The 26989-nt window shown below is 38.7% G+C and overlaps 1 protein-coding gene across 1 annotated transcript in view; it reads left to right on the forward strand.

Annotated features, from left to right (window-relative positions):
* The window catches only part of TMEFF1 (transmembrane protein with EGF like and two follistatin like domains 1), a 60422-nt gene that overhangs the window by 838 nt on the left and 32595 nt on the right, over window positions 1–26989 (forward strand). Inside the window, exon 2 of the mRNA XM_018558792.1 lies at window positions 15712–15808. Coding sequence (XP_018414294.1) covers window positions 15712–15808 — 97 coding nt within the window. The remainder of the gene's footprint in view (window positions 1–15711; window positions 15809–26989) is intronic.

Here is a 26989-nt window from a genome sequence, read left to right on the forward strand (position 1 = left end):
TATATATATATATAGTGTGTGTGTGTGTGTAAAATAATTTGTGAGATGTAATTATGGATAATATTGTATGAATTTTAAAAAATGCAGCTAAGAAATTCAGCAGTACTTAACATAAGAGTTTTGCAGCTATCATATTGACATTAATAACTATAAACACTAGAATAATTCTCTAAGAGTTGTTGAAATGCAGTGTTAATATAATGCATGCAAATATCAATATCATAGATGAATGTAAACCTATACTCCAAGGGTTTATTTAAAGGAAGCCTGCAGTGAAGAGAGTTATTGGCTACAGTTAAACTCCTTTTGAGAATTCATTTTGCCTGGCTTTAGCAGGTAACTCAACTTTTGGTACTGTTATGGTTTTAAAAAAACCCTTCCCCCCGGAAGCCCCCCTAGTCTTATACTTACCTACTCACTCCTGTGAGATCTTCACCTGTGTGCATCTTTATATGTATGTACATATGCCCAAAAATCTTTATTCAATCCTATGGAGAGTCCAGCTAGCAAAAAAAAAAAAAGAAGCACAATCTACCCACAGCAAAGATGCACACTTCAAACAGGGCTGAGAACATATGCCTTAAAGGGGGTAAATACTCTGTGAGATAAATTAGGAAACCACAACACAAATATGCCCTGTATCTTCATAGTAATGTATGCCTTATCTTGTGCATTTCCTTTCAGTTATTATCAGTTATGACTTCATTAGTTGCATGCATGTTGTAGGTCAATGACTAAAAGCATTGAGGCCAGAGATTGCAATGCAAGTAGCATGAGGTCAGCAGTAGTGGGCTCTATATTTGTCTCAGTACAGGTTTCTTTAAGTTTGTAGTAGGTACCTTAACATAACCGATCTGCTGCTGTAGGATTGGAATTTGCCCCTCTATTACAGTGCTTGGACCTGGTGACTGGCCATTCAGGCACCAATTGCTAAATGGTGGGAGGTGAGGCAGGTGTTATGTGTACCCCATACCTGGGAGTACCAGGCTTTTGCTGGAAGATTAGTATGGTGGGGAGCACAATATAATACAGTTATGTAATTTATGTAATAAATAAATAAAATAAAAATGTAAAATCTTTGTTTTGCAAATAATCATCTAATACATGATGAAAGATTTCTAGAGTACTATTGGTTAGCTAAGGTGACAGCATAACAGACACCTGCTTTGAGGCCCTGTTTGTCTAATTAAAACTTTGGACTGATCTATCCAAAAAAGTTTCATTGGGAGAAGTCGCTGCTGTAAAGAGCAGTGTTCCTTTGTGAAAGTAGCAAACAGTTTTTAAAAACAGAAAAATAAAAATATGACTATGTTACATTTCATGTTTAGCTAACTGAAAACAACGTTGTATTAATCCTAGTCATAACAAATAAAGAAAATAACACATGCAGAACTAATTTACACTCCCTTTAAAAATTCTAACTTGTGAGAGTAGTTTCTTTCTAATTGGCTTTAAGATAAAATAATTACTGCAAGGGCCTTCTGGTTTTGTCCTGCATGATAATGTATAGAAAATATCTGTTTAAAAGCCTACTGCAGACAATTTTGTTAATTTAAATTTTGTATAGGTTAGAACTAGGTCACTTATTAATTGCTGTCAGTAAGGACATAGCCATAAAAATCTGTCAGATGATGATACCCTTTGCTTCTTCCCAATTGTTTTTATCAGTGTAATTGTCCCAGCTTGCCATTTCTTTGCTCTAGAGAAGACAGTGGGGTTAGTCTTATCAACGGGAGCATGTATAGTAATATACAGTGTACGTCGCCAGCATCGGGGCTGTTTAAACAGACTCCCGGCGACTTTTGCCGCCGGGAGTCTGTTTAAACTTGTAGAGCCGACTGTCGGCTTTACAACAGAAGCGATCCTGGCGACTTACATTTTATAGTCCCAGTTTAACCATGCTCCTGTTCACATCAGACAGCAATAATGATGTTTATGTAGAGATATTTTTTTATGGGATAAAAATTGGTAGCTCATGTTAAAATTCTGCCTCTCAGCAGGGACCTGAAACCTCCAATGACAAAACAGGAAGGTCACAGTAGGGTTGATCTAGCTTTCAGTTATGTTTTTGGATAGGTATTGGATCACCAAAATAACACCAAGGATACACAGAAGTCACAGGGTGCCTGTATCCCCATCCTTAGCCAGGACAGCCCAGTACCTCTCTCTGGCACACAGTTTTTCCTTAGTGTCATAAGCAGGTTCTTTGGATTGATAAAGTGAAGTTTGAATTGTAGACACCCACTGCAAATGAAAAAAAAGAGCACATTTTGAATGTTTTACAACAATAATTTTTGCTGGAAGGAGAGTTCCGCAGATCTCCAATTTTTCATTAAATGTCAGAATTATACAAATAGTCTCACTTACACTGTAAAGCATGAACACATTGTCACTTCAGCACAACCTGAATGACTCCACACACTATATTCATTACTAACAGTTTCTTATTGTCATTTGTGCCCTGCTGGTGAAAAACGTGACATTTAATATTTCTAATCATATCGTGAGAATGAGTTGCATAGAGTGGAGCCTTATAAAAAGCAGATGCCTTTATGTTTGAAAAATGCTTCTTGAAGTATCCCATGACCAGTGAATTTAGCACAGTGTCAAAGTTAATATACACCATGAGTGTTTTATCCTCATGTTTTAAAGGCCACAATAAATCACACACTATGAGTGGATCAGCCGTCTATCCTCTCATGGGCAATTCATTTTATATGGGCCAACAGTCCACCTCAGAGAAAACCACATCTCACTTTCTAATTACTACCCAGAGGTTGACAGAATTGCACAAAAAAGTAGTGCTTTCATTTGTATTCATCTATCAAAAAAGTATGAATGAAAGCATCCACTTGAATAGGAATCTAGCAGAATTCTTTAGGTTCAGTATTTCACTCTGGAGAGATCTATAAACTCATACAAAAAGAACTCAAGTTTGGAACTGCTTGAAATTTTTGGACAATTGTTATGATTTAAATGATATTACATTAACCTTGCACAGGTCTAGAGAAGAAACAGAAAAGAGTAATTCACATTTGTTCAAGTGAACATTCCGCATTTACATATTCTTAGTGAACAGTAAATGACCTTTAAAAACAAGTCCTTACTGACATTTGTGTCTGCAGGGACTGTGAAGCAATTACAGTCTCATTTTTTAAACATCCCTCTGACTTCACAGGGCATGTACTGGGATTAACCACTTAGACCGACACTGTTGACTCCCAACAGGACCTTACCAGTCACTCATTCTCTTCCCACCCAGCCCTGTCCCATCTGCCAGCTCCCCTGCTCGCTTCCTCGACACCAAAGCATTAGTAAGACCCTTATGTGGAATATGCAGTTCAGTTTTGTGCTCCAGCTCACAAAAAAGATGTTGTGGAACTGAAGAGAGTGCAGAGAAGTGCAAACTCATAAGAGACAAAAGGAACTCAGCTATGAGGAAAGATTAGCTGAACTGAATTTGTTTTCTCTGCAGAAGAGGCGATCAAGGAGTGATATGATCACCATATATAAATACATAAATGGTCCATTTAGTGAGCTTGGTGCCAAATTATTCACTTTAAGGTCACTGCAGATTTTTCTATTTTTGTCTCTAAAGATTTAAATTGATGGACGTGTGTCTGTCTTTTTTCAACCTGACTGTAACCAGTTTCTACCTACACAGCGCTCCCAAAAGCCAAAGGTTTTTTCCTTTTATTCCATTAGCTGGCCCATTTTTTCTTCCTCTGTTCTCCCCACTGCACTTCCCAGCACTTGTGTCCCTCCATAAGTTGCTCCATCTTAATTACCACTTGCCACCCTATCTCCTCCACTGCCTCCAGCTTCAGCACTCTCCCTCTGAAGCCATCTTCTCACATTTTCATACTGCTTGATCTCTTCTGCTGCCTGCAGCTCCATTATTTTAATTTGCACACCCAAACCAACTGCCCTCCTTGCCACTAGCTCTATTTTACCTTCCCTCACATTTTACCTTGTTGCCCTCTAATTTCATCCGCCTGCACATACCTTAATATCCTACATCTGCCTTTTAGATATAGGATATTAGCAACCTGCTGTACTCTGTAAGCTGTGCTATATATTACACTCTTCTGATCAAAGTGTTCCTTTATTTAAGGCTAGGTTCACACCTAGGTGATTTATTGCGTGGATAGCCGAGCAATATCACGCAAAACACATACTCCAATTGAAGTCAATGGGGCCTCTTCACACCTTTGTGTTGTGTTGCGCGGCCGAAATGTTGCGCAAAGAGGTGCAGGAGCTATTTTCGGGCGGTTGTCACGCGGTTGTGGTCCCATAGACATCGATATGCATTGAAAACCGCAAAATTGCGCAAAAAAACCCCGACAACCACGCGAAAACAGCTCATAGGCTCAATCGCCTAGGTTTGAACCTAGCCTCATTGGTTCCTGGTTGCTATGCAGTCCCACTAGGTGTGAACCTAGCCTCATTGGTTTCTGGTTGCTATGCAGTCCCCCACTAAGTCTCAGCTCTATGTCTACAGTATATATGTCTGTGTCTATAAAAGTATACGTAAATGAAGAGATATTATTTTTTTTTAATGATTTTGTCAATGATTGTGTCTGTAAGCACAGTACCTAGGGTATAAATTGTGTTTAGAAAGTATAACAGTGAAACCAACAATTAGGCTCAAGTTCTATTTTACCATGTAGTTTTGCCTCTTAATTTATACCCATTGCTCCACTATTTATTGTGGAGGTAGGGGGTGAACAGGGCATGTGCACATATTTTCTGTTTGAAATGTTGGAAGGTTAGAGTGAAATGGGAAAACTTCTAAGATCTGACTAAAATCCAACTAGAGCCTTTATTATGAATCTAAAAAATTAATTGCTCAGCAGTGCCTGTGGCTAGAGAGGTCATAGAAGCTTGATTCTGTCGTTCTCCTAAAGAAGTCATCCCCTGGAGTGCCTTCTGAAACTGACACTTTTGCAGTGTCGATTTGTGGTGTTCCCTGCAGTGCTTTTTTTGGTTCTTCCTCTCAGTCTCTCATGTCTAATCGTGAGGCGGTGAAGCATTCACAGGCAAAGGTAAGAGGAGAGATAGGTTTTTTTTCTAGAGGTGCACCAAAATGGAAATTTTAAAACCGAAATAAAAAAGTTGTAGGGCGAAACCGATACCGAAAATGTTTTTTATTTTAATTTTTTCAACTTTTTCAAATATTTCATTTTTATTTCATTTTTTTAAAACTTTTTAATTTTTTATATTGTATTAAATATTTTTCTTTTTTACTTTACTTTTTAGGGGCTTCGGGGAAATATTAGGAGTCTAAACAGACCCCTGATATTTCCCTTTTAAAATAGAAAAAGAGATTGAGGACACAAAGTCCTCAATCTCTTTTTCTGTGTTCCCTGTTATCAATGAACTCCTCTGTGAGTGTTCCTGTTCATTCATAACATGAGAACATTGTATGTTTACTATAACTACTAATATGAATGAACAGGAGGTGATGTAGATCACTCCCATTCATTCATAATTGAAGATATAGTACACATACCATATCCTTAATTATCTACAAACACTCAGCGATCGTGTTTGTACCTTGCTCTCCTCTCTGACAGCTGTCACGGCCTGTCTCCTCCCACACACCGCTCTGCCGGACTGTGTAGGCTGAGCGATGTGGGAGGAGACGCCGGCCACTCACAGCGCTCTACTCCCGCAGCGCTCGGCCGGCTATCACAGTTTCTCTCCTCCCTGCTGGGACACAGAGCAGCGCCCAGCATGGAGGAAAGAAAGCTGGGATGCGCCGCTGTATCGGCAGGAAAATGCCGGCATTATGCCAAAAGTGCTATTTTCGGCTGATATGTTTTGGCGGCCGATATCTCGGTGCATCCCTAGTTTTTTCTTTATTTTTTTACAGGGTGAGCTTATTTCAGCAATTTTAAGAAAGCAATAGAGTTGTTTTGAAGCTCATTTACTGCTAGATAAGAGTGCCTTGCAGTGCATGAAAGTAACATCTGGCTAGCTATATTTTTCTGCATTCAGTCAGTGGGAGTGCTAAAATAATGTACTGGACTAGTTCCAGCACACCCCCGCAGACATAACATTGTTTTTTAGAGCATTCTACAGGAAAAATAAAAACTTGCTTACAATGCATATTGAAAAGCACAGCACATCAATGTGTAATGCAATTTAAAAACATGCAGTGCATGTTAAAGCGTATACCAATACACAAATGCTTTACTGCACACTACTGCATTTCATTTAGAATAGAATGAACCCTTACTTGCACAAATTGCCTGTAGCTGCTCTAAATTGCAGAATTTCATAGCTGGGCAATACAGACTAAGGAGTCAGACCTGATACATATCTATGCTAATGAAAACATGTGCTATTTTCTTGTGTGAGCGCACAATCAAAATGTATCTCTGTAGCTTAGTCTTTATTGTAAATTTTCATCAAAGTGGTCTAAGTTTAACAATCCTGTAAGAGGCACCTGAACAAACTACAGGTCTTGACTGTGTCAGATACTGACAATAAAAACGAGAAAACAAAAAAGCAGGCACTAATGTCTAGAGATGAGCAAGTAATAAACATTTGCTCCAGCAGGTGCTACATTGGTGAAACACTCCCCACGAAAGAGCAGATCTGCATAATGAGTTACTATTTATTTATTACTGGCACAGGTAGCCCTCAATTTATGCTGGGGTTAGGTTCCTGAGGGAATGGTTGTAAATAGAAACCGATGTAAATAGAAACCCAGTATATAATGTAAGTCAATGGGAAGTGAGGGAGCTATGTTCCAGACCTTTCTGAAAATTGACAGAAGTAATAAAATACAGGTACATTATATATTTAAAGCTGCTGCATGAGCTCACACAAGCAGCTTTAAATAAAATGTACCTGTAGTGTGTTACTTATGTCAGTTTATGTCCATAAGAGAGGCTTGGAACCTAACTTCCTCACTTTCCACTTACTTACATTATTTACTGGGTTTCAGTTTACACCCGTTTCTATTTAGAACCATTCCTTGTATTGAGAGAGGCCTGGAACCTAACTCCCTCACATCCCATTGACATACATTATATATTTGGTTTAATTTTACAACACTCTCAGAAAAGGGTGCTATTTGGAATCAGTGCAAATTGAACCGTTGTAAACCGAGGGCCACCTGTATTTATATGGCACAGACAATATGTACATTGCTTTACATAATGCATATCAGTCAGCATAGTGATTAGCCCTTCTACCTTGCAGCACTGAGGCTCCATGGTTTATTAACCTTCCAGCCAATTAACCTTCCAGCATGTCTTTGGAGTGTGGAAGGAAACCCATGCATGAACAGGGAGAACATGCAAACTCCTTGCGGATAGTGTCCTAACTGCTAAGCCACTATGCTGCCGACTAAGGGTTTTCGCCAACAAAAAGACCTTCATTTTTTCTCAACATAAGTTTTTATTGTTTTCAGTCAGATATACAGTATATTGTTAGCTCCTGTTACTACAGCAAGAAAGTATTTTTTTTAAATAATTTTATCCCAAATAAAGTGCAGCCTAAGTACACTAAGTTTGAAATACATTGTCAGCTTCTGGGCTCCAAACTGCAAAATATGAGGCTGATTTACATAAAGGAGAACTATGAGGTGAGTGCTTTTCACTCACCTCATAGTTCTAGCCGACCTGTGACAATGAGACTGTCACAGGTCGGCTCAGTAGATCGGGAGGTGAGCGAACACATACCGGGTTCGCTTGCCTCTCGATCCTGTCACGGCTCTCTGCCGTGACAGGGGGAGGGGCTGGATTCCCCTCTCCGATCTGCCAGCGCTGACTGGCAGAACGGATGGGGGAGGGTACAGCTGGCTCTGCCTCTAGATAGGCAGAGCCAGCTGTCACTCACGCAGCTGGGCGGATCCCGTCATCTACGTCGGGATCCGCTCCGGCTGCGGCGTCTCAGTATACTGCGAGCTGTAGCTCGCGGTATACTGAGCTTAGGGTAACGGGAGGATGCTAGTTTGTGTCTTCCCGTTACCCTAAGGAGAACTATGGGGAAAAACACTGACCCCATAGTTCTCCTTTTAAGGAGTTGAGAATCCTCACACAATAATTTGTGTGACAATTCAATTACTCAATCATCATGTGAAGCAAATTCCTGTTTAGTTATGTCATCTGCACATGATTAGATTCCGGAAGTGAATATTCACATAATTTATTGTTTGAAGATTCTCAAGTAAAAAAAACAAAACACTTTACATTGATTTTGAAAGTACTCTGCTCTTGAGCTCTAAAGAGCAACATCTTTGTAAAAATAAATATTATTTCTTAAATAGGTTCAGATTTTGGTGCAATATTTTGGAATTGATTGTCAGCTCCAGGGATTTAAACATCAGTTATTCTCTCAAAACCATCCTTTTTTTTTTTCTTTTAATAGGGCAGCTTCTAGTACACAGAGTATGGAAATGTATTGCCAACTCTTGGAACTTAAAGTACATCTGAAACCAAAACTTGTTTCATGCTAAATATAATAAGGAATGGTTAAAACCATTACGCCATATACTGTACCTGCCATTGGGGAGATTTCCTTTCAATTTCTGTCCTGTAGACACAACAGGAAATAAGGGGTGAGTAGTGAGGGAAATACCCCTAAGGCCCCATTCACACTGAGCGATTTATTGCGCGGTAATTCCCGTGATATCGCGGCTATTTACCGTGCGATATCGCTCTCCAATGCATGGCAATGGGGCTCTGTCCGTCGCTGTCACGGGTCGTGCGTCGCTACAGCAGGACCCTTTTTGGAGCGGATTTTGCCGCGATTCTAGCTTGCTCAATGCAAGCATTTGCGCAATATCGCGCAAAATGCAAATCGCGCGACAAACGTGCGATTTGCGAATCGCTCAGTGTGAATGGGGCCTTAGGCCTTGTTCACAGAGGCTTCAGCTTGCTCAGATCAGTGTGTGCCGCCAGCTTTTGCAAAGCATTTATGAAGATTTCTGCAAGCTTTGAGCAGCTTTGTTGAAGCATTTAAAGAACTCTTTAGATCCAGTTTGGGAATGTTAAACACAGATCTCAATAGGAGTGCTGACTGTCACAATAAATAAGCTGCTTGCATGCTCTCAACAAACTTGCATGCAAACAACAAACCAGCTAGCAGCTTCTTTAAAGTGACAGACAGCACATCTATTAGGATCTATGTTTCACATTCCTAAACTGGAGCTGAATGGTGTTTATACAATGCTTCCTTACGGCTCTTAAAATGCTTTGAAAAACTTGCAGTACACACCTCTCTGAAGTCTGTTTGAGCAAGGCCTTAAACAGGTGCCAACTGACTAGTGTCCTCATTGGAACATTTTCCATTTATTCCTGTTCAGGTGACAACTCAAACTTTTGCATTTTTGCATTGACTTTCTGTCCCCGTGAATGTCCCACTTAGGGACATAGACGGCAATAAAAACCTGATTGGGGTTCTATATCCTTATCACTCTGTCCAAAATTAAAGAAAATGCAGCAGTAACATCTTGTACCATGTTAACCATCAATTAATGCAGAATGTTTGAAGTTAAACATGCCAGTATCGAGGGGGTTAAAACATGGAGTTGGGAATAGTGCACTAGATACATTAAAAGTTAAGGACATACAAAGAGAGAGGCAGAGGTGAAGGTGTTAATGTACAGGTCACATACAGTGGGGGATGTATATGAAAGGGTTAATGTACAGATGTGCAGGATAAGGCACAGATAGAATGGAGCTGACATATACTGTAGAGGAGAGAGTGACACCCCAGCAGTAGCTGCTTATTTGCAGACTCTCTCTCTACAAGGTACCTCATTCAGATAAAGCTGAACAGCATGGGATCAGACTACACTTTCTATCACATTGCAGTAAAGATCTGCAGAAAACATGCAGATAGCAAACTCTCTAGTTAACCAGTGGCTGCACATGGTAAAATGAAATAAATATTTTTTTTAAATGTGTAAAATTAAACAAAACACTATACTCCCCAAACTGTGATCCTCAGAGAAAAAACCCCAGAAGAAACAAAAAGCAGACTGGTAGGAATTCAAATGCCTGTATACACAGCAGAATGTAAAATTGCCATTTTGCTCTGTTAGGTCACAGTTACAACTGAATGGCTGTCCTCTCAAATTGCTGTGGAAAGAGACTGATAACATTAAAGATAAGACATTTAACATAATAAAGTATAAGGTCTGCTACGGTAGAATTCCAGCTGGATTCTATTATAAATATGTTCAAATATTCTACAATAATTGGATTATATCGTTTGCATTGGATTTAACCTTTACTTATTAAGGAGTTAGGTAAAATTGGCCCTCAGTGAATTTGTTATTACATAGCTCAGAGGATGAAATACTGACTGCGATGATTGTTTAGGAAGTGTTTGATTTCCTCTGGACATTGCTTAAGAGGATTTTGTCAGAACTCAATTTGCTGCTTCATCGTCTTGGCCAGTAACAACTGCTGAGGCAGAAAGTAAACATTGCATGTAAACGCGCATGATTAGATAAATGATCGTGGCCAAATACATAAATCCTAATAGAAATAAAAAAGTATTGATCATTGGCACAAATCCACAGCAGTGTGGTATTGACCAATAATATCCACTGACTTATGATCTTAAATTACTGACAGTGCTTGTCATCTCCTTGTCAACAAAGTTATACTGGTTATTGCATACTGTGATTTACTGCCTTTGTTGCCAGGCAACTCTCATTTTTGTTTTCATGCGGGAACAAGTGTAATTTTAATTGTATTTATTGACTAAAGAAAAAAAATTGTGGAGGGCTGCACATAGCAACCATTTAAAGGACTGCAGCAGTATACGAACAGACCGCACTATCCAGAGAATTCCAATACTGCAGACTTTATTGAAATTCACAGCAAATCCTGTATATCAGTGAATAAAAGTGTACAAAGCAACAAATGCCAGCACTGCAACCAATCAGCTACAACCTCTCACATGTTTCACCCGAAGGCTTATTCATAGAGGTAACAAATACAGACCAGTATCTCACTTAAATGTATTATACTGGATTTGCTGTGAATTTCAATAAAGTCTGCAGTATTGGAATTCTCTGGATAGTGCGGTCTGTTCGTATACTGCTGCATTCCAACATGGAGACGCACCTATTAGACCAGGACCTGGGGAGTCCTGATGGTGGCTAAGGAATTTGAGCGGTGAGATTTCCTTTGGCTCTACATTTAAAGGACTGGTTTGAACAAATACTTACTTATTTGAAATATAGGAAGCCAAGTTTTCTGAGTGGCATACTTTTGGGGTATTTTAAATATTGTTTAAATCAAATATGGAGTTTTAGTCAGCCAGATGTTTCCTTTCATTTTAAAACCTGAACTAGAACATTTGCTGGCATTTTTAGGATGATAACCACTTTCTGAGTTTTTTTATATAATATTCCTGATATATTCAATCTAACCTAGAACCCCACCCCCAATATAATTTCATGATCTATGGAAACCTTAGCTGGTGACTTTTCACCCGGATATTTTATAATTGTGTTATCATGTCGTAGTGATATTTCTGATACCATGCAAGCTATAGGTTTGCACACAGTCCTATAATGTCTGCTGAACAAAAACTTGCATAAAATGGTGGAAATCAAGGTTTTTAAAAAGGAGTAACAAACATTGATAAGAATGTTTGCATCAAGATATTTTCTAAAAACGCTGAACAGACTATAAATAATTTTTCAATAACTACAGCAACTGTTTTCATCAGTTGCTATCTATATGGGTTGAGGCATGGTTTGAATGGTACAGTGGAGAAGACAGTCCACTATGTTGTTGCTGCAACTGTATTAGGACCCATTCACACTAGGGTGGCAGTGGTTCAGCGCGGTTTCTGCGCGATTTTTGAAAGGCCGTTTTTAAATGGCGTTTCAGTGCTGAAATGCAATTAAAAATGCACTAAAATGTGCTGATCAGCGCATTTCCATTGAAATCTATATTGAAAACGTGCTGATCAGCGCTGAAAAAGTACCTCAGGGAGCAGTTTGGGCAGCAGGCAGATTGAAATGTGTGATTGCGCGTGTTTGCGTGAACGGGCCCCATAGGAATAAATGTGTTTTTTTACTGTTGGCGATTCAACGCGGAAAAACCTGCGCGACCCAACCGCCCTGGTGTGAACGGGGGCTTAGTCCCCATTCACACATGAGTGTTTTGTAGCTCAACTGTCTAAGCTCTACAACATTCAACAAGAGGAATCCCATTGTGTTAATGACCCCTGTTCACACCTGAATGTTATGTTGCTTAAGCAAAACGGGCGTAGCTCGAAAAAGTATATGACCTTCTTTTGGAGCAAAGTTAAGCATTTTGGCCCCAATGAGCGTAATGTGCATTTATTAAGCATTTCTTGCCTAGTAACTAACTTTGCAGTGGCTTAAAATAAAAATAAAATGTTCCAGCCTGACATGCTTGCAAAAACTGCTGTACAAATGCTGAAAACAAAGGACAAAAATACACCCAAAGATACTCCCCTCAAGTGTGAATGGGGCCTTACTTATTTTAGGAGCTGTATGCGACTTTAAGATTTATCAAAGATTGTCACTCCAGAGCCCTTTTCTTTAAAAAGTTCAGTTCATGTTTTGACCAGTGCAATTTCATAAATTTTTCAGCCTTACACCAGGCAATTACTGTCAGGATTTCCATATGTCTAGCAGAAAGGGCTGTAATTTTTATGGTGACACTTGATTGCACTTTTCGAACACATTCATTTGATAATTTAGTGACTTCGAGAAGTATGACAGTTTCTGCAATTATTTGTTTGGGTACATATTTTGCCTTTAGTTGATATATAAACTTAGAATAAAATCTTATTGGAGACAACATTACCTATTAGTAGTGTTTGCCCCCACCCTCCTTTATATGTGTGCATGCATTGACAGATGGAAATGTTTGTTATGGCTAATCAATCCATTCCCTTCCACTCATCGATGACACAACATGTCATCATTTCTTTTAACCCACAGCAGGGCAGATTTCATACTTTAGAAAAATTGACCTTTTCCAAGGACCATTAGCAGTAATCTAGCTTGGATACCAAAAAACAGTATGTCCCAATTATGTTAGTGTTAGGTAGACTCAATGATGTCTGCAAAGCGCAGGCTCAATTATGTCTATACAGTTGTTCCTGCAGCATGCCAAACTCAGTGCAATATATCTGCTCATTTTATGACCCTGACTAGTGAACATGCTTATTATTCAAATAGTGTGGGAGTCTTGTGCCTGTAAGAAAACCATACATGTGACATTTGGTAATGATCTTGCAAATGATTCCCCTATCGGAAAAGCCTTTTTTTCCCCAACACAGGCATCTATTATTCAGAGAATATTATACAAACATCACACAGGCTGTTAAAAACTGGCGTTATGTCTTCACAAAGCAGAACAAATGGGTATCAGCTCAGAGAAACATTTTGTCTGTTGTTGGCTTCCCATAGTTATCTCTCATGACTGTTCAGTACAACTATTGCATAAAAGTAGCACAAACTTTTATTGTGTTACCATATTCCTCTAGTAATTACTAATGGTACCTGTATCAAACCGTTTACAACTCAGGCAATCTAGATTTTATAAACCTTATATTTACTGGTAGTAAAGCGATAACATGGATGTACTGTATATTATAAGCATTTTGGCACTTGCAAACCACTGGTAAATATTTGCAGATACACTGTTAATGGCCTGCATCATCCTTAATGATGGTATCCACTGGGTATTTCTTTGCTAATATAGCACCATACATTTAGTAGGTAGATAATTACTTTTGAGTCTCCCACACTAATTGAATGTACTGTTTTTTTACATGTGCAATAAGCAGAGCTGCACAATTAGTGAATAATGAATCAGATTCCCTATGTAGAAACTCCGGTGATGGCTTGTGATCATTAGGTTTTAGATCACTTTAAAGTGTGCCAGCAGTAGACTTTCTGCTGAAGTGAAACTCCTCCGTAGTGGAAAACAAATCTGCCTTTTAAAAATATAGTTCATGTCGACATTATCAAATGTACTAATGAAGGACAAAAGCTGGCCATACACCTTACAATTATCTGCAGATTTTCTATGGTCAGATGGAAAAGCCAAAAACGCATCTAAAAGACTAGCGTGCGTGTGCAGAAACCTGACCGCATCTGCTCTGCATTTGGTGTGAACAAGGCCTTAATGTATATAGTTGCTAATGAAAATCTCTGTTTACATCTTGCTGTGGCCGACGGCTAGATTCTGCAGCTGCCAAGTGAATGTAAACAACGGGCAGTGGGCGTGTGCAATAGCCAGTCTGTTATCGGCTATGGCAATTTGAAATAGCCAATAGTAAAACCTATCCGGCAGATGAAGAGGGCAGAGAGGTGTTGCTTGAAAATAATAGTAACTCTCAAACAACAAGAGCAGACAAGCAGGGGTTTAAGGATAAAATCATTTACACATTGTTTAATTTAATTTTCTTTTTGTATTTTGCTAATTTTTTGTTTTTAGACTTGGAAATGTGTAATTACAATGAGTTATAAAGTTAAAAAATTAAGCGTCCCAAATTAAATTTTCTAATTAGCCTGCATAATGAACCTGCTTGAAAAATAGAAGAAATTACTACATTTGTAATAATACATTTTACATTACTTTACGATGCAATAAACTTGGCATATTTGTGGTTTTACATGCTAAAAAAAGTTGCTATGCCCCTTCAAATATGGTGATGTGATCGGGGAGCCATACATTTCATTGGAATGTTATTTATTTCTAATTTATTTATTTCATCATAAGAAAATAAAAACATATATCAACTGGAGCTCTCAATAAAGGTTGCTTAATAGACATGTGTACACAAAATGTTTTTGTTAACAACTAAATTTTGTTGCTAAGTAAATTCTCTGTTTACATCTTGCTGCTAGATTCTGCAGTCTGCAACTGAATGAAAATAATGCGGAGCAATAGCCAGCCTGCTATTGGCTATTTCAAATTGCAATAGCAGGTTGGCTATTGCACCAGCCACTGAGCAGAGGAGTGGACTCTCTCAAACATGTGGGGGCCAAAAACATTAGATGATCATTGTCAATTTCAGGGTTGAGATATTTGGGGTTGTCTGTGGGATACCTATGACAGAATCTGACATACTTGCATGTACTTCATCTGGAAAGAAGGCTATCAACTGGTTTGGAAATTTGTGCTTGTCTGAAGAACATTTTTAGAGAATTAGAAACTCTATCATGTTTTAATTGATGTCTGTGTCCTTGGTGGGTAGATTCTACCTCACTTCCCCCCAAACCCATCACACAGATAGAAGCTGAGAAGGAATATCTCCAATGTAGGCAAATACAGCAATAACAGGTACTAACCCTTCTCCACTTTTCTGTAAAAAAAAAAAATGCCATATTGCTGCCTGTCTTCCTGTTGGATAATTGCCCCCTCATTTTTTTGTCCCAGTGGCACAAAGAGAAGTGAGAGGAAATAGGTAATGGTTACAACCTCTGTAACATTTTATCATGTGTAAGCCCATGTCACCCAAAGCCATAAAAAAAAAGCTTTGGCCTCATGTCCACTTTAAATGAATAATACTTGTGGGTCTATCTTTCTGTAATTGGCTTATTTCTTGATATTCAACAGCCTTTGACCAGCACTTTTGTTTGTTTCTTGTCACTATTCATGAAAGTGTTTGAGTAATATTTATGTTTGCTGCATTCATTTAGTAATTCTGAACATGACTTTCACTGAAATGACAATTATTTATTTGTAGAATATGAAGGATCCGGAACTGAGATTCATAGGAAACATCCAAGATGTGGAGCCTGCAAATATGGGGCTGAGTGTGATGAAGATGCTGAAGATGTAGGGTAAGTAAGAGGTGTAATTTAATTAGATCATGGTCCACTCACTTGCATTGTCTAAATAGCAAACTTTCTGTTTTTTCTGTATTCCACCAGGAATACTCAGTCGCCTGCATAACCTGAATCCAGTGTTTCATGGCTATAGGCACAACAGGCAAATTGCTGCATCCTAACTACAGTGTTACAGTAACATTTGTACGTTTCTGTAAAAGTTTTTAATGTAATAAAATGGGTAAGATCTGGCCTGCTTACTTCCTGCAGAGCTCTGAGGAGATGGGCATATCTGGTCCTTTCCAGAAAACTTTCTGAATTGGTACAGACAACCTCTTTGCGAACTTCAACATTCAAAAAGTGCATGATCCTGTTGGGACCCCCTGTTGGGGAAAGTTGATTTTTCAATTGACTTTTTTTTAAAGAGTTAGTCCGAAAAATTTCAGCTGAACAGTGACTGCAGCCAGATGTAACCAGATCAGTTGCTGGCATTGTTCGGGTATTCTGACAGTGGCACACCTGCTGCTGTCAGAATACAATAGGCTGATAGGAGGGGGGGGTTCCCTCATCCAATCTATTTTATAAAAGTCGACACCAGTATATTAAACTAGGCACCGATAAGTACATGATTGTACCCTTATTTGTTCTTGATGTACCTCCTGATTTGGTAAACCCAGGACAACTGAGAAGCAATGTTCATGCTCAGAGGTTGATCCCCTGGCACACTGCTCTCCCCCTTCCCTTAATGCAGGGCGTGGAACCAGTAGAGAGGCCCACATTATCCACTGTCATACTGTGTAAAGACTATGAATATTAAATTAAAATGATATTAAAAAAACAGTAAAAGAGCTTTAAAACAAGTAATCTCTGACCTTTCTAGCTACTTGTAATGTTAAGTGTTGGTGTCAGTGGGAGCAAAAATAAACCCCAGCATTGGTGATCAGTGGCAGAGAGGTCACTGGTCACTGAAAAAGCCCCATTTTTATTGCTGGTTACCCCTACCCCTATTACCCCTACCCTTTCATTGTTGGTCAGTGATTTTCCTTACTTGATCAAATGCTTCCACACCATTGCCTCTTTCCATATCGGGCCGCTGCCTAACAGTACCACAGTTTTTTGGTACTGGAACACAGAGTACATTCCTGCATCTACCACCCTGCATTCACTACTTACACGCACCAAGCTATCTGGGTCCGCCAGGACAGCCCGCAGGACATGAACACTGCAGGATAGTCTCTCAAATCCTGGGGCTGTCCCGTAAGATCCGGGACGCTTGCAACTATGATTACTCTGATTTCTGAAATATTTCCCAATAACTAACTGCTATCTAACACCTTTGTGTTATGAAATATCTTTTTATGATATATATGGATGGAATAAGCTGCATACATAAATAAAACATACATACATGATTAATTTTTACATTTAAGCTATATGATAACAATACAGCATGTGGCTTTTATGCTAGCTGAGCAACAATGATAAAATACAAGGATAAATCTTCAATAGAACTAGATGTTATTAATATATTTCTGACATACAGTAAATACATGCTGCCTTTTGCTATTCATTAGTTTATTTGTGGTTATCTTATAATAAACAGAACACTTTTAAAAAGCAATGCTTAAGATTAGTGTGACATAGAAAACCAGCAGTTTGCATTACATGAAGACATCAATTTTGTGTCTGGGTGTCGATAGGTGTAATGGCAAGCCACTATTAGGTGAGCCACTAATAGATTCTCACTAAAAGCTTTTATTCTTTATAGAGACTGCAGATTAAAAGCTGAGGCAAAACAAAAAAACTATCAAATGTCTGTTTTCATGTCATATTTTCTATTTGCCATAAACTGTTGTACCATTAAATCAGTTGATCATTTTATATATAAAAACAGATGGATGCTGTGGAAATACGTGACATGTCAGACAATAGTGTCCATTGTAAGTGTGTTCACTAATGTACATGGACTAATATGGTGTCAGAAATGGAATGTCGAAAATGTAAAGACATTTCTGAAAAATATATGTATTGGAAATTGCTGAGGCACTTCATGCTCACAAAAAGGGTTAGAGTTTATTCACAAAAAGTCCCCCAAATATTGTAGTGCCTGTGTGCACAGAATTTATTCATTTGTACTAGACTCACTTTTAACAAGACCCCCTCTAGCAACTCTAACATCAAGAAATCAACATGTAATGTAGAATGTAATTTATTCACAGAAAAAAGCCCCCATATATTGTAGTGCCTACATGCACAGTGTTTACCCACTTGTACTAGGCCCCATTTTCAACAGGACTCCCACTAGCCACAAAAATTATCGTAGCATAATTATTTTGCAGAAAAAAGCCCATAAAACACTCTAGTACTTACATGTGCCGTATTGAATTACTGGTATTAGGCCTTCCACCAGTCTTTGATATAGAGTCTTGAATCATGAACTGATTTCTCTTGGGAAAATTACATCATAGTTACATCATGAGGGGTCGGGGTGCTTTGATTGGTTGATGTATTCTTCACTAGTGTATTTATGTCTATTGTGTTTGCACTCATGTTATCACTGTTTTGCCTGATTAGGGGCCTTTGCGTGGCCTCAAAACATTGTGTTATGTGATACTGAGCATGCGTTAATAAAAGCATATTGATCAGCATACTGGAGTGCCAGTGACCCCTTCTTTTTCTTCTTTTCCTGGATCAATGTTGCATGTCTAGTGGTCCTGCCCTAAGGTACAGAGGTTGTGGATTAAAGTTTACAACCTCATTAGAATGCTCCTACACTGTGATCTTCCATGAGATTTGTGGGAAGCCCTGTTGAACAAAAAATTCATACATAAGGCCAAAGCAAAACTAGGAACCTACATATTTTTGGCCATGTGACAAACTATTGGGAGGTTCTGGAAACAACCCTCTCTCAACTTTATGAGGATTAAAGAGAGGATTACTTGTACCTTTATTAATGCAAATTGACAGCTATCTTAAATATCTCCTACAGAAAGTTCCTTCAAGTCTGTTCACTATTTGTGCTCCCAGGGTTTACGTCATGATCTTCTACGAGTCTAATCGGTGGGATTTGGCTTCCTCTGGGTGTATCACACCTTCTCTTCTTTCTACTCTTTCCTGTTTTTATTTCCTTTTCTTCTCTTTCTTCTTCCCTTTCCCTGGCTACTGCTCTCTTCATGGGGAACAGATATACAGCTGCAGTTAGCATAATAACTGACTGTATGCTCTTACCCATATCTTTATACATTGTTCTTATGTACTGCTAATGCAATCTATATGGAATGTTGTAATTTGTGATTGTGTACTCCTGTTAAAAATTCATACAGTTGGACTTCCTGCTCAGGTCCCTGATTGAGTTATCTGGAGTGACTCTCCGCCCTCTGTTGCCAGTGACTTAGATTTGTGAAACTATTTCATTAAGGATCACATCGCTTAAAGTAGACCCATCCATTTCAAGGACAAACCCTTGTGTCCTGTAACTTTTAAAACAAATGTCTGGGGTCCTATGCTTCAGCTGTGATGGTCTTATAAGCATCTAAGCTTATGTCTCACATGGGTGTAATGTCTGTTCATATGAACAAGATGATTTGCTTGTAGCCTTGAAAAACCTTTAACGGCAGTCGTCTTTTTGATTCTGCCAATCTTTTTAATGCTATCCCATTAGCCCTCGCAGTCCATTAGGATGGACAAAATACTAGACTTGGGATGATGCACATTAATCGGCACATGCCCTGTGCAAGGATGATTCAGGAAACTGCACTGTACCATGCTTGTCCACTCTTCAGAGGAGTTTTCTTTTCAATCATATTTGGTTACTCCCCTTGCTGTGCTTGACTCTTTTCTACCCTTTCCCCTTCCTAAGAGATCCCGTAGCCTGCAAGATCAACAAGGATCAGTTCCTACTGCAACTTTACCTTGTATGGACCTGACGCTTCAGTATCCCCTAGCTCTTTCTGACCCTACCCACGGCACAAAATCTTATGTCCACCCTGTTGCCTTTTTTTCCTGACATACCCATTGCAGATCTCTTAGGAGTTTGTGCACGTTGTGCTATGCCTAGGCCCCTTTAGTCTAACACATTGAGGACCGTTGTCCTTTACTTGTTAGGGGTTTCTGGGATTGTTGACATATTTTATTTCACATGGTCCCTTTTCTCGTGGTGTCGATCAATCCTTTTTTCAGTTCATGTCTCAATCTCAATTAGAGAATCTGGATTTTGGAAAAACACCAAGCCACCCACTTACGTCTTAAGTCTGGTTATACAGAACAGACAGTTTTTAAAGTCAATTTCTCCAGTAGGGGCAGCATAACTGTGAATTCCTATGTCCCTAAATGTACTCCAGAAAAATATGGTGGGTGCAAAACTCCTTTTTTTATTATCGTATCTGCATGTCTTAGATTGTGATAACTGAAATAAAGTCTACTGTATATGACACATTAGGGGGGATTTACTAACCTAAACACACGCACGCACTAGGTGCGTGTGATTTTTACACAGCAATACGTATTTATCAACCAAAAAGTCTCTAAAAGCATATTTCCACTAATGCCATATATGGAAAAATCATGCACATGATGCATATATAATGCTGCTTCACAGTTTAGACAAAAATGGTTAGCTCATGCATTTACATTCCTGCATTCATCAACGCAAGCAACACAATGTAGAGCCAATTTACACAACATCACCTTGCAATTCATGCAGGGCTTTGCACAACACACCTGCTGAGTGTACACACTACAAAGGTGTCTTGATTCCACCAATAGATCATGCTGGGAGGGAACACCCTACAGAGGTGAATACTTGTTCGTGGTGCGTTTATAAGGTTAGTAAATCAACCCCATTGTCTTCAGGGAAAACATTACGGATGTAACCTTTACTGCAGTTCTTTGCTAACATGATAGAAAGCAATAATTTTAATAATAATGAGAACTTTCAGCTCAGTTGGTAACTTAGGACTGGCTGAAGACACATGAGACAGTCATAGCAGCATCCCACAGCATTCAAAGTAATTGAATCATATCCACAATGTGTGCGAAATGAGATCTTAAAATATGATACTTATTCTTCTCCCAGATCAGTCATTGTTATATGTAGATAAAGCCACACATAGGAATGTTGCATAAAAAAAAAAGTTGCCTATGCACAGGTGTTTAAACTATACCTAACTGGGATAACATATAACAACATAACATCTGCACATGCATATCTATTTTAGCACTGTGGGCAGTATAACAATTGACTAAACAGGCCTGCTGCGTGTTCTATTTCTCACTCTGCCTCATTCTTATTGTCATGTACAGTGAAAACGCATTGTAATCAGTTTCTGTGATTTGAAACAGGAAACAGTCTAGCAGTCGCCCACACAAGCTTTGGAATAAGAGCCCTAAGCTTAAAACCTAACGTACCCTCATGAACTTCACCATTTACTTTTATCTCCCTATGCTTTAAAGTCCAAAATTAGATGTACAGGGAAGGTTTTGTTATACTGAGAACAGCTCTACTGTATTAAAATAAATGATTGTCATTGAAAGGGTAGCATGTTCTAATACTGAGGATTATACATGTCATGGTCACCACCGGATGTATTACTTATTGCCAGATTATTTTACTTTTTAACACTTAACACAAATAATTATTTGAATTCAGATTATTTTGAATACCTCCATATTGAATCTTTCAATACCAATTAAATATAAACATTTAATTAGATCTTTGGACTAAACATTAATGTTATTTGTCGCTGAATGTAACAACATATCATCTGTATAGCTGGCTATTAGTTTTTACCAGCATATCTACTACCAGGATTACAGTTATATAAACTGTAATGGTACCTTTTTTTTTTGGGATGGCTCTTGACTAATGACACAGTTTGGCCCTGTATGTGGGCTGATCTTTGGTTACACTCTCGAGTGGGGCATTTTGAAATTCACACAAAGCCTGGTACAAATGACCTAGAGATGCTTTGTGAAAGAACTGCTATAAACCAAAAACACAAACCCTGGAATTCATAAAGAGTGTATACAACATTTTTTAGAACAAGGTGCTTGCCCCAGATTCATGTACCTGTTGGAAACATTCATGACAGTTTACATGACCCACTCTGAAAACTGACATCTTTCTGTACCAGATCAGAGTTCGTTAAAAACGCCAGTTACCTAAACTGTAAACTGGCACTAAGGCTGGGTTCACACCTAGGCGGATTGAATATGCACGTTTTTTGCGCTTTGTATGAGCCCTGATTGGGCAAAGTAATGATGACTTTGCCCAATCATGGCTCACTGCTAAGTCCCACTATATAAGGCTGCTTACACGTCATCCCTATGTAGTGTGTTGCTTGAGTTAAAAATAGAATGTTTCTGTCAGTGTAGTGTAGCTGTCAGTGTAGTGTAGCTGTCAGTGTAATGCAGTGCAGTGTAGTGAAGTGAAAGCTAACTGGTGTCAGTGTAGTGAAGTGTCAGTGCTTTATACAGCATTTAATACTATATATAATACTATGTACTGTATTTTGTATGCTGTATATTCGCTGTCTTTTTTTCTGTGTGTCAGTGGCGTCACTGGTGTTTCTCCTGCGTCACAGTTGTTCCCATTTTTTTTTCTTTTTTAATTTTCTTTTATTATTTTTACTTTTTTTTCAGCAGCAGGTTCTTTTGGTGCCTCATTGATATTCCCCCTTCTGTGTCGCAGGGGTTCCTGTTTTTTTTTAATAATAAGCCATTATACAACAGTATAGTGCACCAAGCACCACATTCGATAAAGTATTGCACCCAAGCACCAATTTTCCATCCCACATTCTCTAATAAAATTTTATAATAAGCCCCATCATGCCTGAAAGGCCAAAAAGGAGGCACGTGTGTGACAGGTATATATCCTTTGAATTGTTAGATGAGGGTCCAATCCCGCACTTGTCAAGAATAACTGAAGGGTTACGGTGTAGAAGCACTGCCAAGGCCCAATTTTAAAGCACCTGTTGTAACTTTCATTCAACTTCTGCAAAAGAGACACCAGAATTTATCCAAAAAATCTCTTATCTTGTTCCGAGTTTCCTAAAATATGGCCTCTTCATACAGGCTGCCTACCCAAGCAGTTGTTTACAAGATTAGGGAAACCAATTACCGGCAATTTAAATGTCATTTTTTTCTGTAGGAGGTTCTATACATTGTACAGATGTGCCACTTTACAGGCAGTTTAAGGGGACCCCCAGGCACGATATTTAAAGGAATTTTTCATCTTTATTGTTTCAATTTAAGCAATGTTAAAAGCACTGCTCCTTTAAAAATTGTATTTTTTAAAAGTGTTTTTTTCATTGATACATGTACCCCAGGGCAGTACCCGACTCCCTATACCCTTTTTATGGCCAATAAATTGCATATAAGGCTTCAAACTGGGGACATTTGATTTTCAGAGTTCTGGTCCCATAGACTTACATCGAGTTCTAAGTTCGAATTAGAACTTTTTTCCATGTTCGAAAGTACGAATTAGAACCGAACATGGGGGTGTTGGGCTCATCACTAGTTAGCAGCAGCCATGCCTCAGATGATATTGCACTGGTGATATACAGCTATGAGGCTCAACACACTGGAGTTCATAGGCACAGGAAGTGTACTAATACTTTTCATGAAGAATGTAGGGCAAATGCTACATGTTTCAGGTTACTGCTTAGGTACATTTAGCCCCTTACGGCTGGCTAACACTAGTCATTTACAACTTCGTAACGCCTGAGACGCTACATGGACTTCACAATCATGTGATCACTGTGATTGGCTGTCACAGGGATCACAGTGCTGGGGGCATGCAGTTGAGTGCAAAACAGACACATACTACTAGATTGTAAGCTCACACGAGCAGGGCCCTCCTAACCCTATTGTACTGGTATTGTATTGTAACTGTACTGTCTCCCCCATTTTGTAAAGTGCTGAGCAAAATGTTGGCGCTATATAAATCCTGCATAATAATACTGTATATGTGGCCTCACAGAATAAAGCGCTCCTACATTCACACGGCCAGCAGCAAGAGGTTCACATTTTTAGATGTTCCCTAAAGGATAGTAAATCAGTATATTACTTTTTCAATAGACTGGAGTTCTTTAAAAATAGTTTACCAATTATGATATATAACATTAAAAAAGAACGTAATCCAGAGTTGAAGATTCAGTTTTGGATGTAATATTCCACCAAAAATGGAGAAATCCATTTTTTGTTTTTCTTCAAATATTTTTACAACACGTTGTAAATCTGCTGATACATAAAACCACTAAATGAATAGACAGAATGAATGCTGGAATCACTAAAAATTCAGGTTATGCATAGTCTTCCACACTACAGGTCTCATAAGTGTTAGCCTTCACGCAGCACACAGAGTAATGCACATTTTAAGTGTGATCGGGCCCATATAGTATTACTTTCCCTTTCACACTAAACTGCATCACATAGATGTGAACCAGTTACGTAAAAAAATAATGCAATTTCTTCTTTCAATGCATTCCATGTAGCAAAATGTTTTGCTGCATGAAAACATACATGTGTGAATAGAACCTTTGGAGAAAATCAGTGCATGCAAAGAATTTTTTTTTGTAAGCTCACCCAGAAGATAACTGCATCAATGCAAAATGTAAGTAGTACCTAAGCATATGCTGTCTATAGTATAGATTAATTACAGAATTAATATTGAATAGTATGCAGAGTACAACTAATAAAACATATAGCTTGGGATACTAGCAATGAATTAAAATCTAACTAAAACTAATTAAATCATTTATATCATATCTCAACTGCTTTGGATTTAGTCATAGCAATAACCCTTTTTTCAGGTAGAGAGCCTCCTGACTGCCTATACTGTATATGCATCAGTCAATTTAGACCTATTGTGCTGACAATCTCTTTGCATGTTGGCAATGCAGGCTGCATCTGCTGGTCAAGATGAGAAATGATGACTGTGTTTGCAGCAATATATTGGCTTCTGTTTCCCCCCTAACTGTGCAGACTGTTGAATGGTTAGTTTTTTACATGTACCCATAAGTTTATATGGCTTTATGTGATAAAGGTCAGGTTGGAGTGGTCATATCTACACATGTTTAGTCACCTAACTCTAGGTTTGGTAACTGTTAATTTTTATTTTTATTTTTTTATCCAGAAAAAAGACAGTAAATGAGAAAATATATTTTTATGTCAAACATCTACAAAAGTTAAGGTAGATATACATCTTTCGTTTTTTCTCATTCAGCTCCACAGGAATGAGAAAAAGCTTTTGGTTCCTCCATCCATGCTAACGGCTGTGTGCCGCTGTCAGAATACCCAAACAGTGACTGCAGGTAAGTTGGCTGCAGTCACTGTTTAGCCAATAGCTTTCTGCCCAGCTACCTTGATGTTCAGATTGAAGGATCTCAGGCAGGAGTCTACAGACAGTGTCACCCAAAGAGCGAGTTTATTTTCTTCATGAACCAAATGAATTTCTTTTCTCAAGGAATTTGCTCTGTGTATGGCCAGCTATAATTGTTGAGATAAACAGTCGCCTCATACAACATTATGGGGTCTATTCACTAAGCTGCCGAAGGATCTAGCCGTAGCTTCGACCGCTCCTTTGGCTCGCTTCGGCCCCAGGACCCCTTCGGTTCAATAGAACCGAAGGGGTGCTGTACGGGCTATTCACTATAGCCCGTACAGCTCCCGAATGTGGCCGAGCGGCTCAGTCGAGCCGAACGCATATGCATCGGCTCGGCTGAGCCACACTGAAAGCCAAAGCTGGCCAAGCAGCCGGCCATTGGCCGGCCGACAGCCTGCTTCTGACAACCCGGGAGATTTTTTTTTAATTTTTTTCTATTGGGCGGAGCCAGCTGTCACAGCTAGCTCCGCACAATTGCTTTCTATTTACTTTTTTTTTAACTTTTTTAACTATTTTTCTGTTCTGCTCGGTCCCTCTGAGGGGAGCCATGCGACAGCCGAGCCTATTGCGGTGATTTCAGCCGAACGATATACGGCTGAAATCAGCCGTACAAGCCTGAAGTGAATAGCCGAACAGTGTTCGGCTCACTTTACTTGGGGTCGGTTGTTCACTCGGCTGCCCCCGGCAGCTTAGTGAATAGGCCCGTATGTTTCAAGAGCCAGTACCATTTTACCATTTTACATTCTCCCATGTTGTAATGATGGGTAGCCTTTTGTTTGCAGTCTTGGAGTTAACATAGGTTGGGGATTAGGTATCACTGTATGCTGTACTTGCATATAGGTAGCTCTACACATAATTCTGTTCTAATAACAGTTGTTCTTAAGCTCTGTTAAACTGCAGGTATTCTAAAGATGGGAGTATGGATATTCTGAACCTGAGTGTGAAACTGTCCATTGCAGTAACTCAAAAAATGCAACGTTGATAAATTCTGTAGAAACAAATTAATTCTATTTCTCCACAGACTCCTGTTGTTTTCCTCTACCCTTGTTAGGTGGTGGTATCAGTTTTAAAATACCCAAGCCTATATTGGGCATTCATTTGGGCAGTCACAAAGCAATTATATAACCTAATTCCCGCCAAAATATCCAAGATTTTCCAGAAAATGGTACATTCCCTAAAGGCTGGGAAAACATTTGGCAGAGTTTTTAACCAATGAGATTTTCTCGACTGTCATGTGCTAGTAATAACAATTAAAACATTTTTTTTACATAAGTTATTTTTTAAATACCCATATTTTGGAGAGCTGTGTTAACTACATTTACTTCCACAATGCAAAGCAGATTATTCAGTGAGTATGACAAAGTATGACATATCCCTGGAAACAAAATATTATAGTCTGTTGTGTGCTTCCCAGATGCAGTCATATCTTTTTTGTTAGTACATTTCAAAACAGTTTTTTAAGTATATAAATGAGGAAGCACATGTGTGGATTTTATTTTTTTTAGAAAAACATGCAATTTATTTTAGACAGAATAGAATGTATTCATACGTCCCTTCAGAAATTATCCTTGTTGGTTTTTAATTTCCACTGGATTGCACTAGAGAAAGTAGGGTAAAACTTGAACAGATGGTTGTCATAAAGAGGATACCAGCAGGGAAAATTAATGTACCAGCGTATCTTAACTAGTGTGTGGAATTAAATGTTTGGACCAGAAAATTAGAATGCAGGATTTCCTGGCACTCACAAAAACAGTCACTGTACTTTACAAGTCAATCAAATGTGTTGCTGTTTATGTAAGTGTTTATGTAAGAAT

Source organism: Nanorana parkeri, unplaced genomic scaffold, assembly GCF_000935625.1.
Source record: "Nanorana parkeri isolate BGI_ZX_2015 unplaced genomic scaffold, ASM93562v1 scaffold359, whole genome shotgun sequence".
Taxonomy (NCBI): domain Eukaryota; kingdom Metazoa; phylum Chordata; class Amphibia; order Anura; family Dicroglossidae; genus Nanorana; species Nanorana parkeri.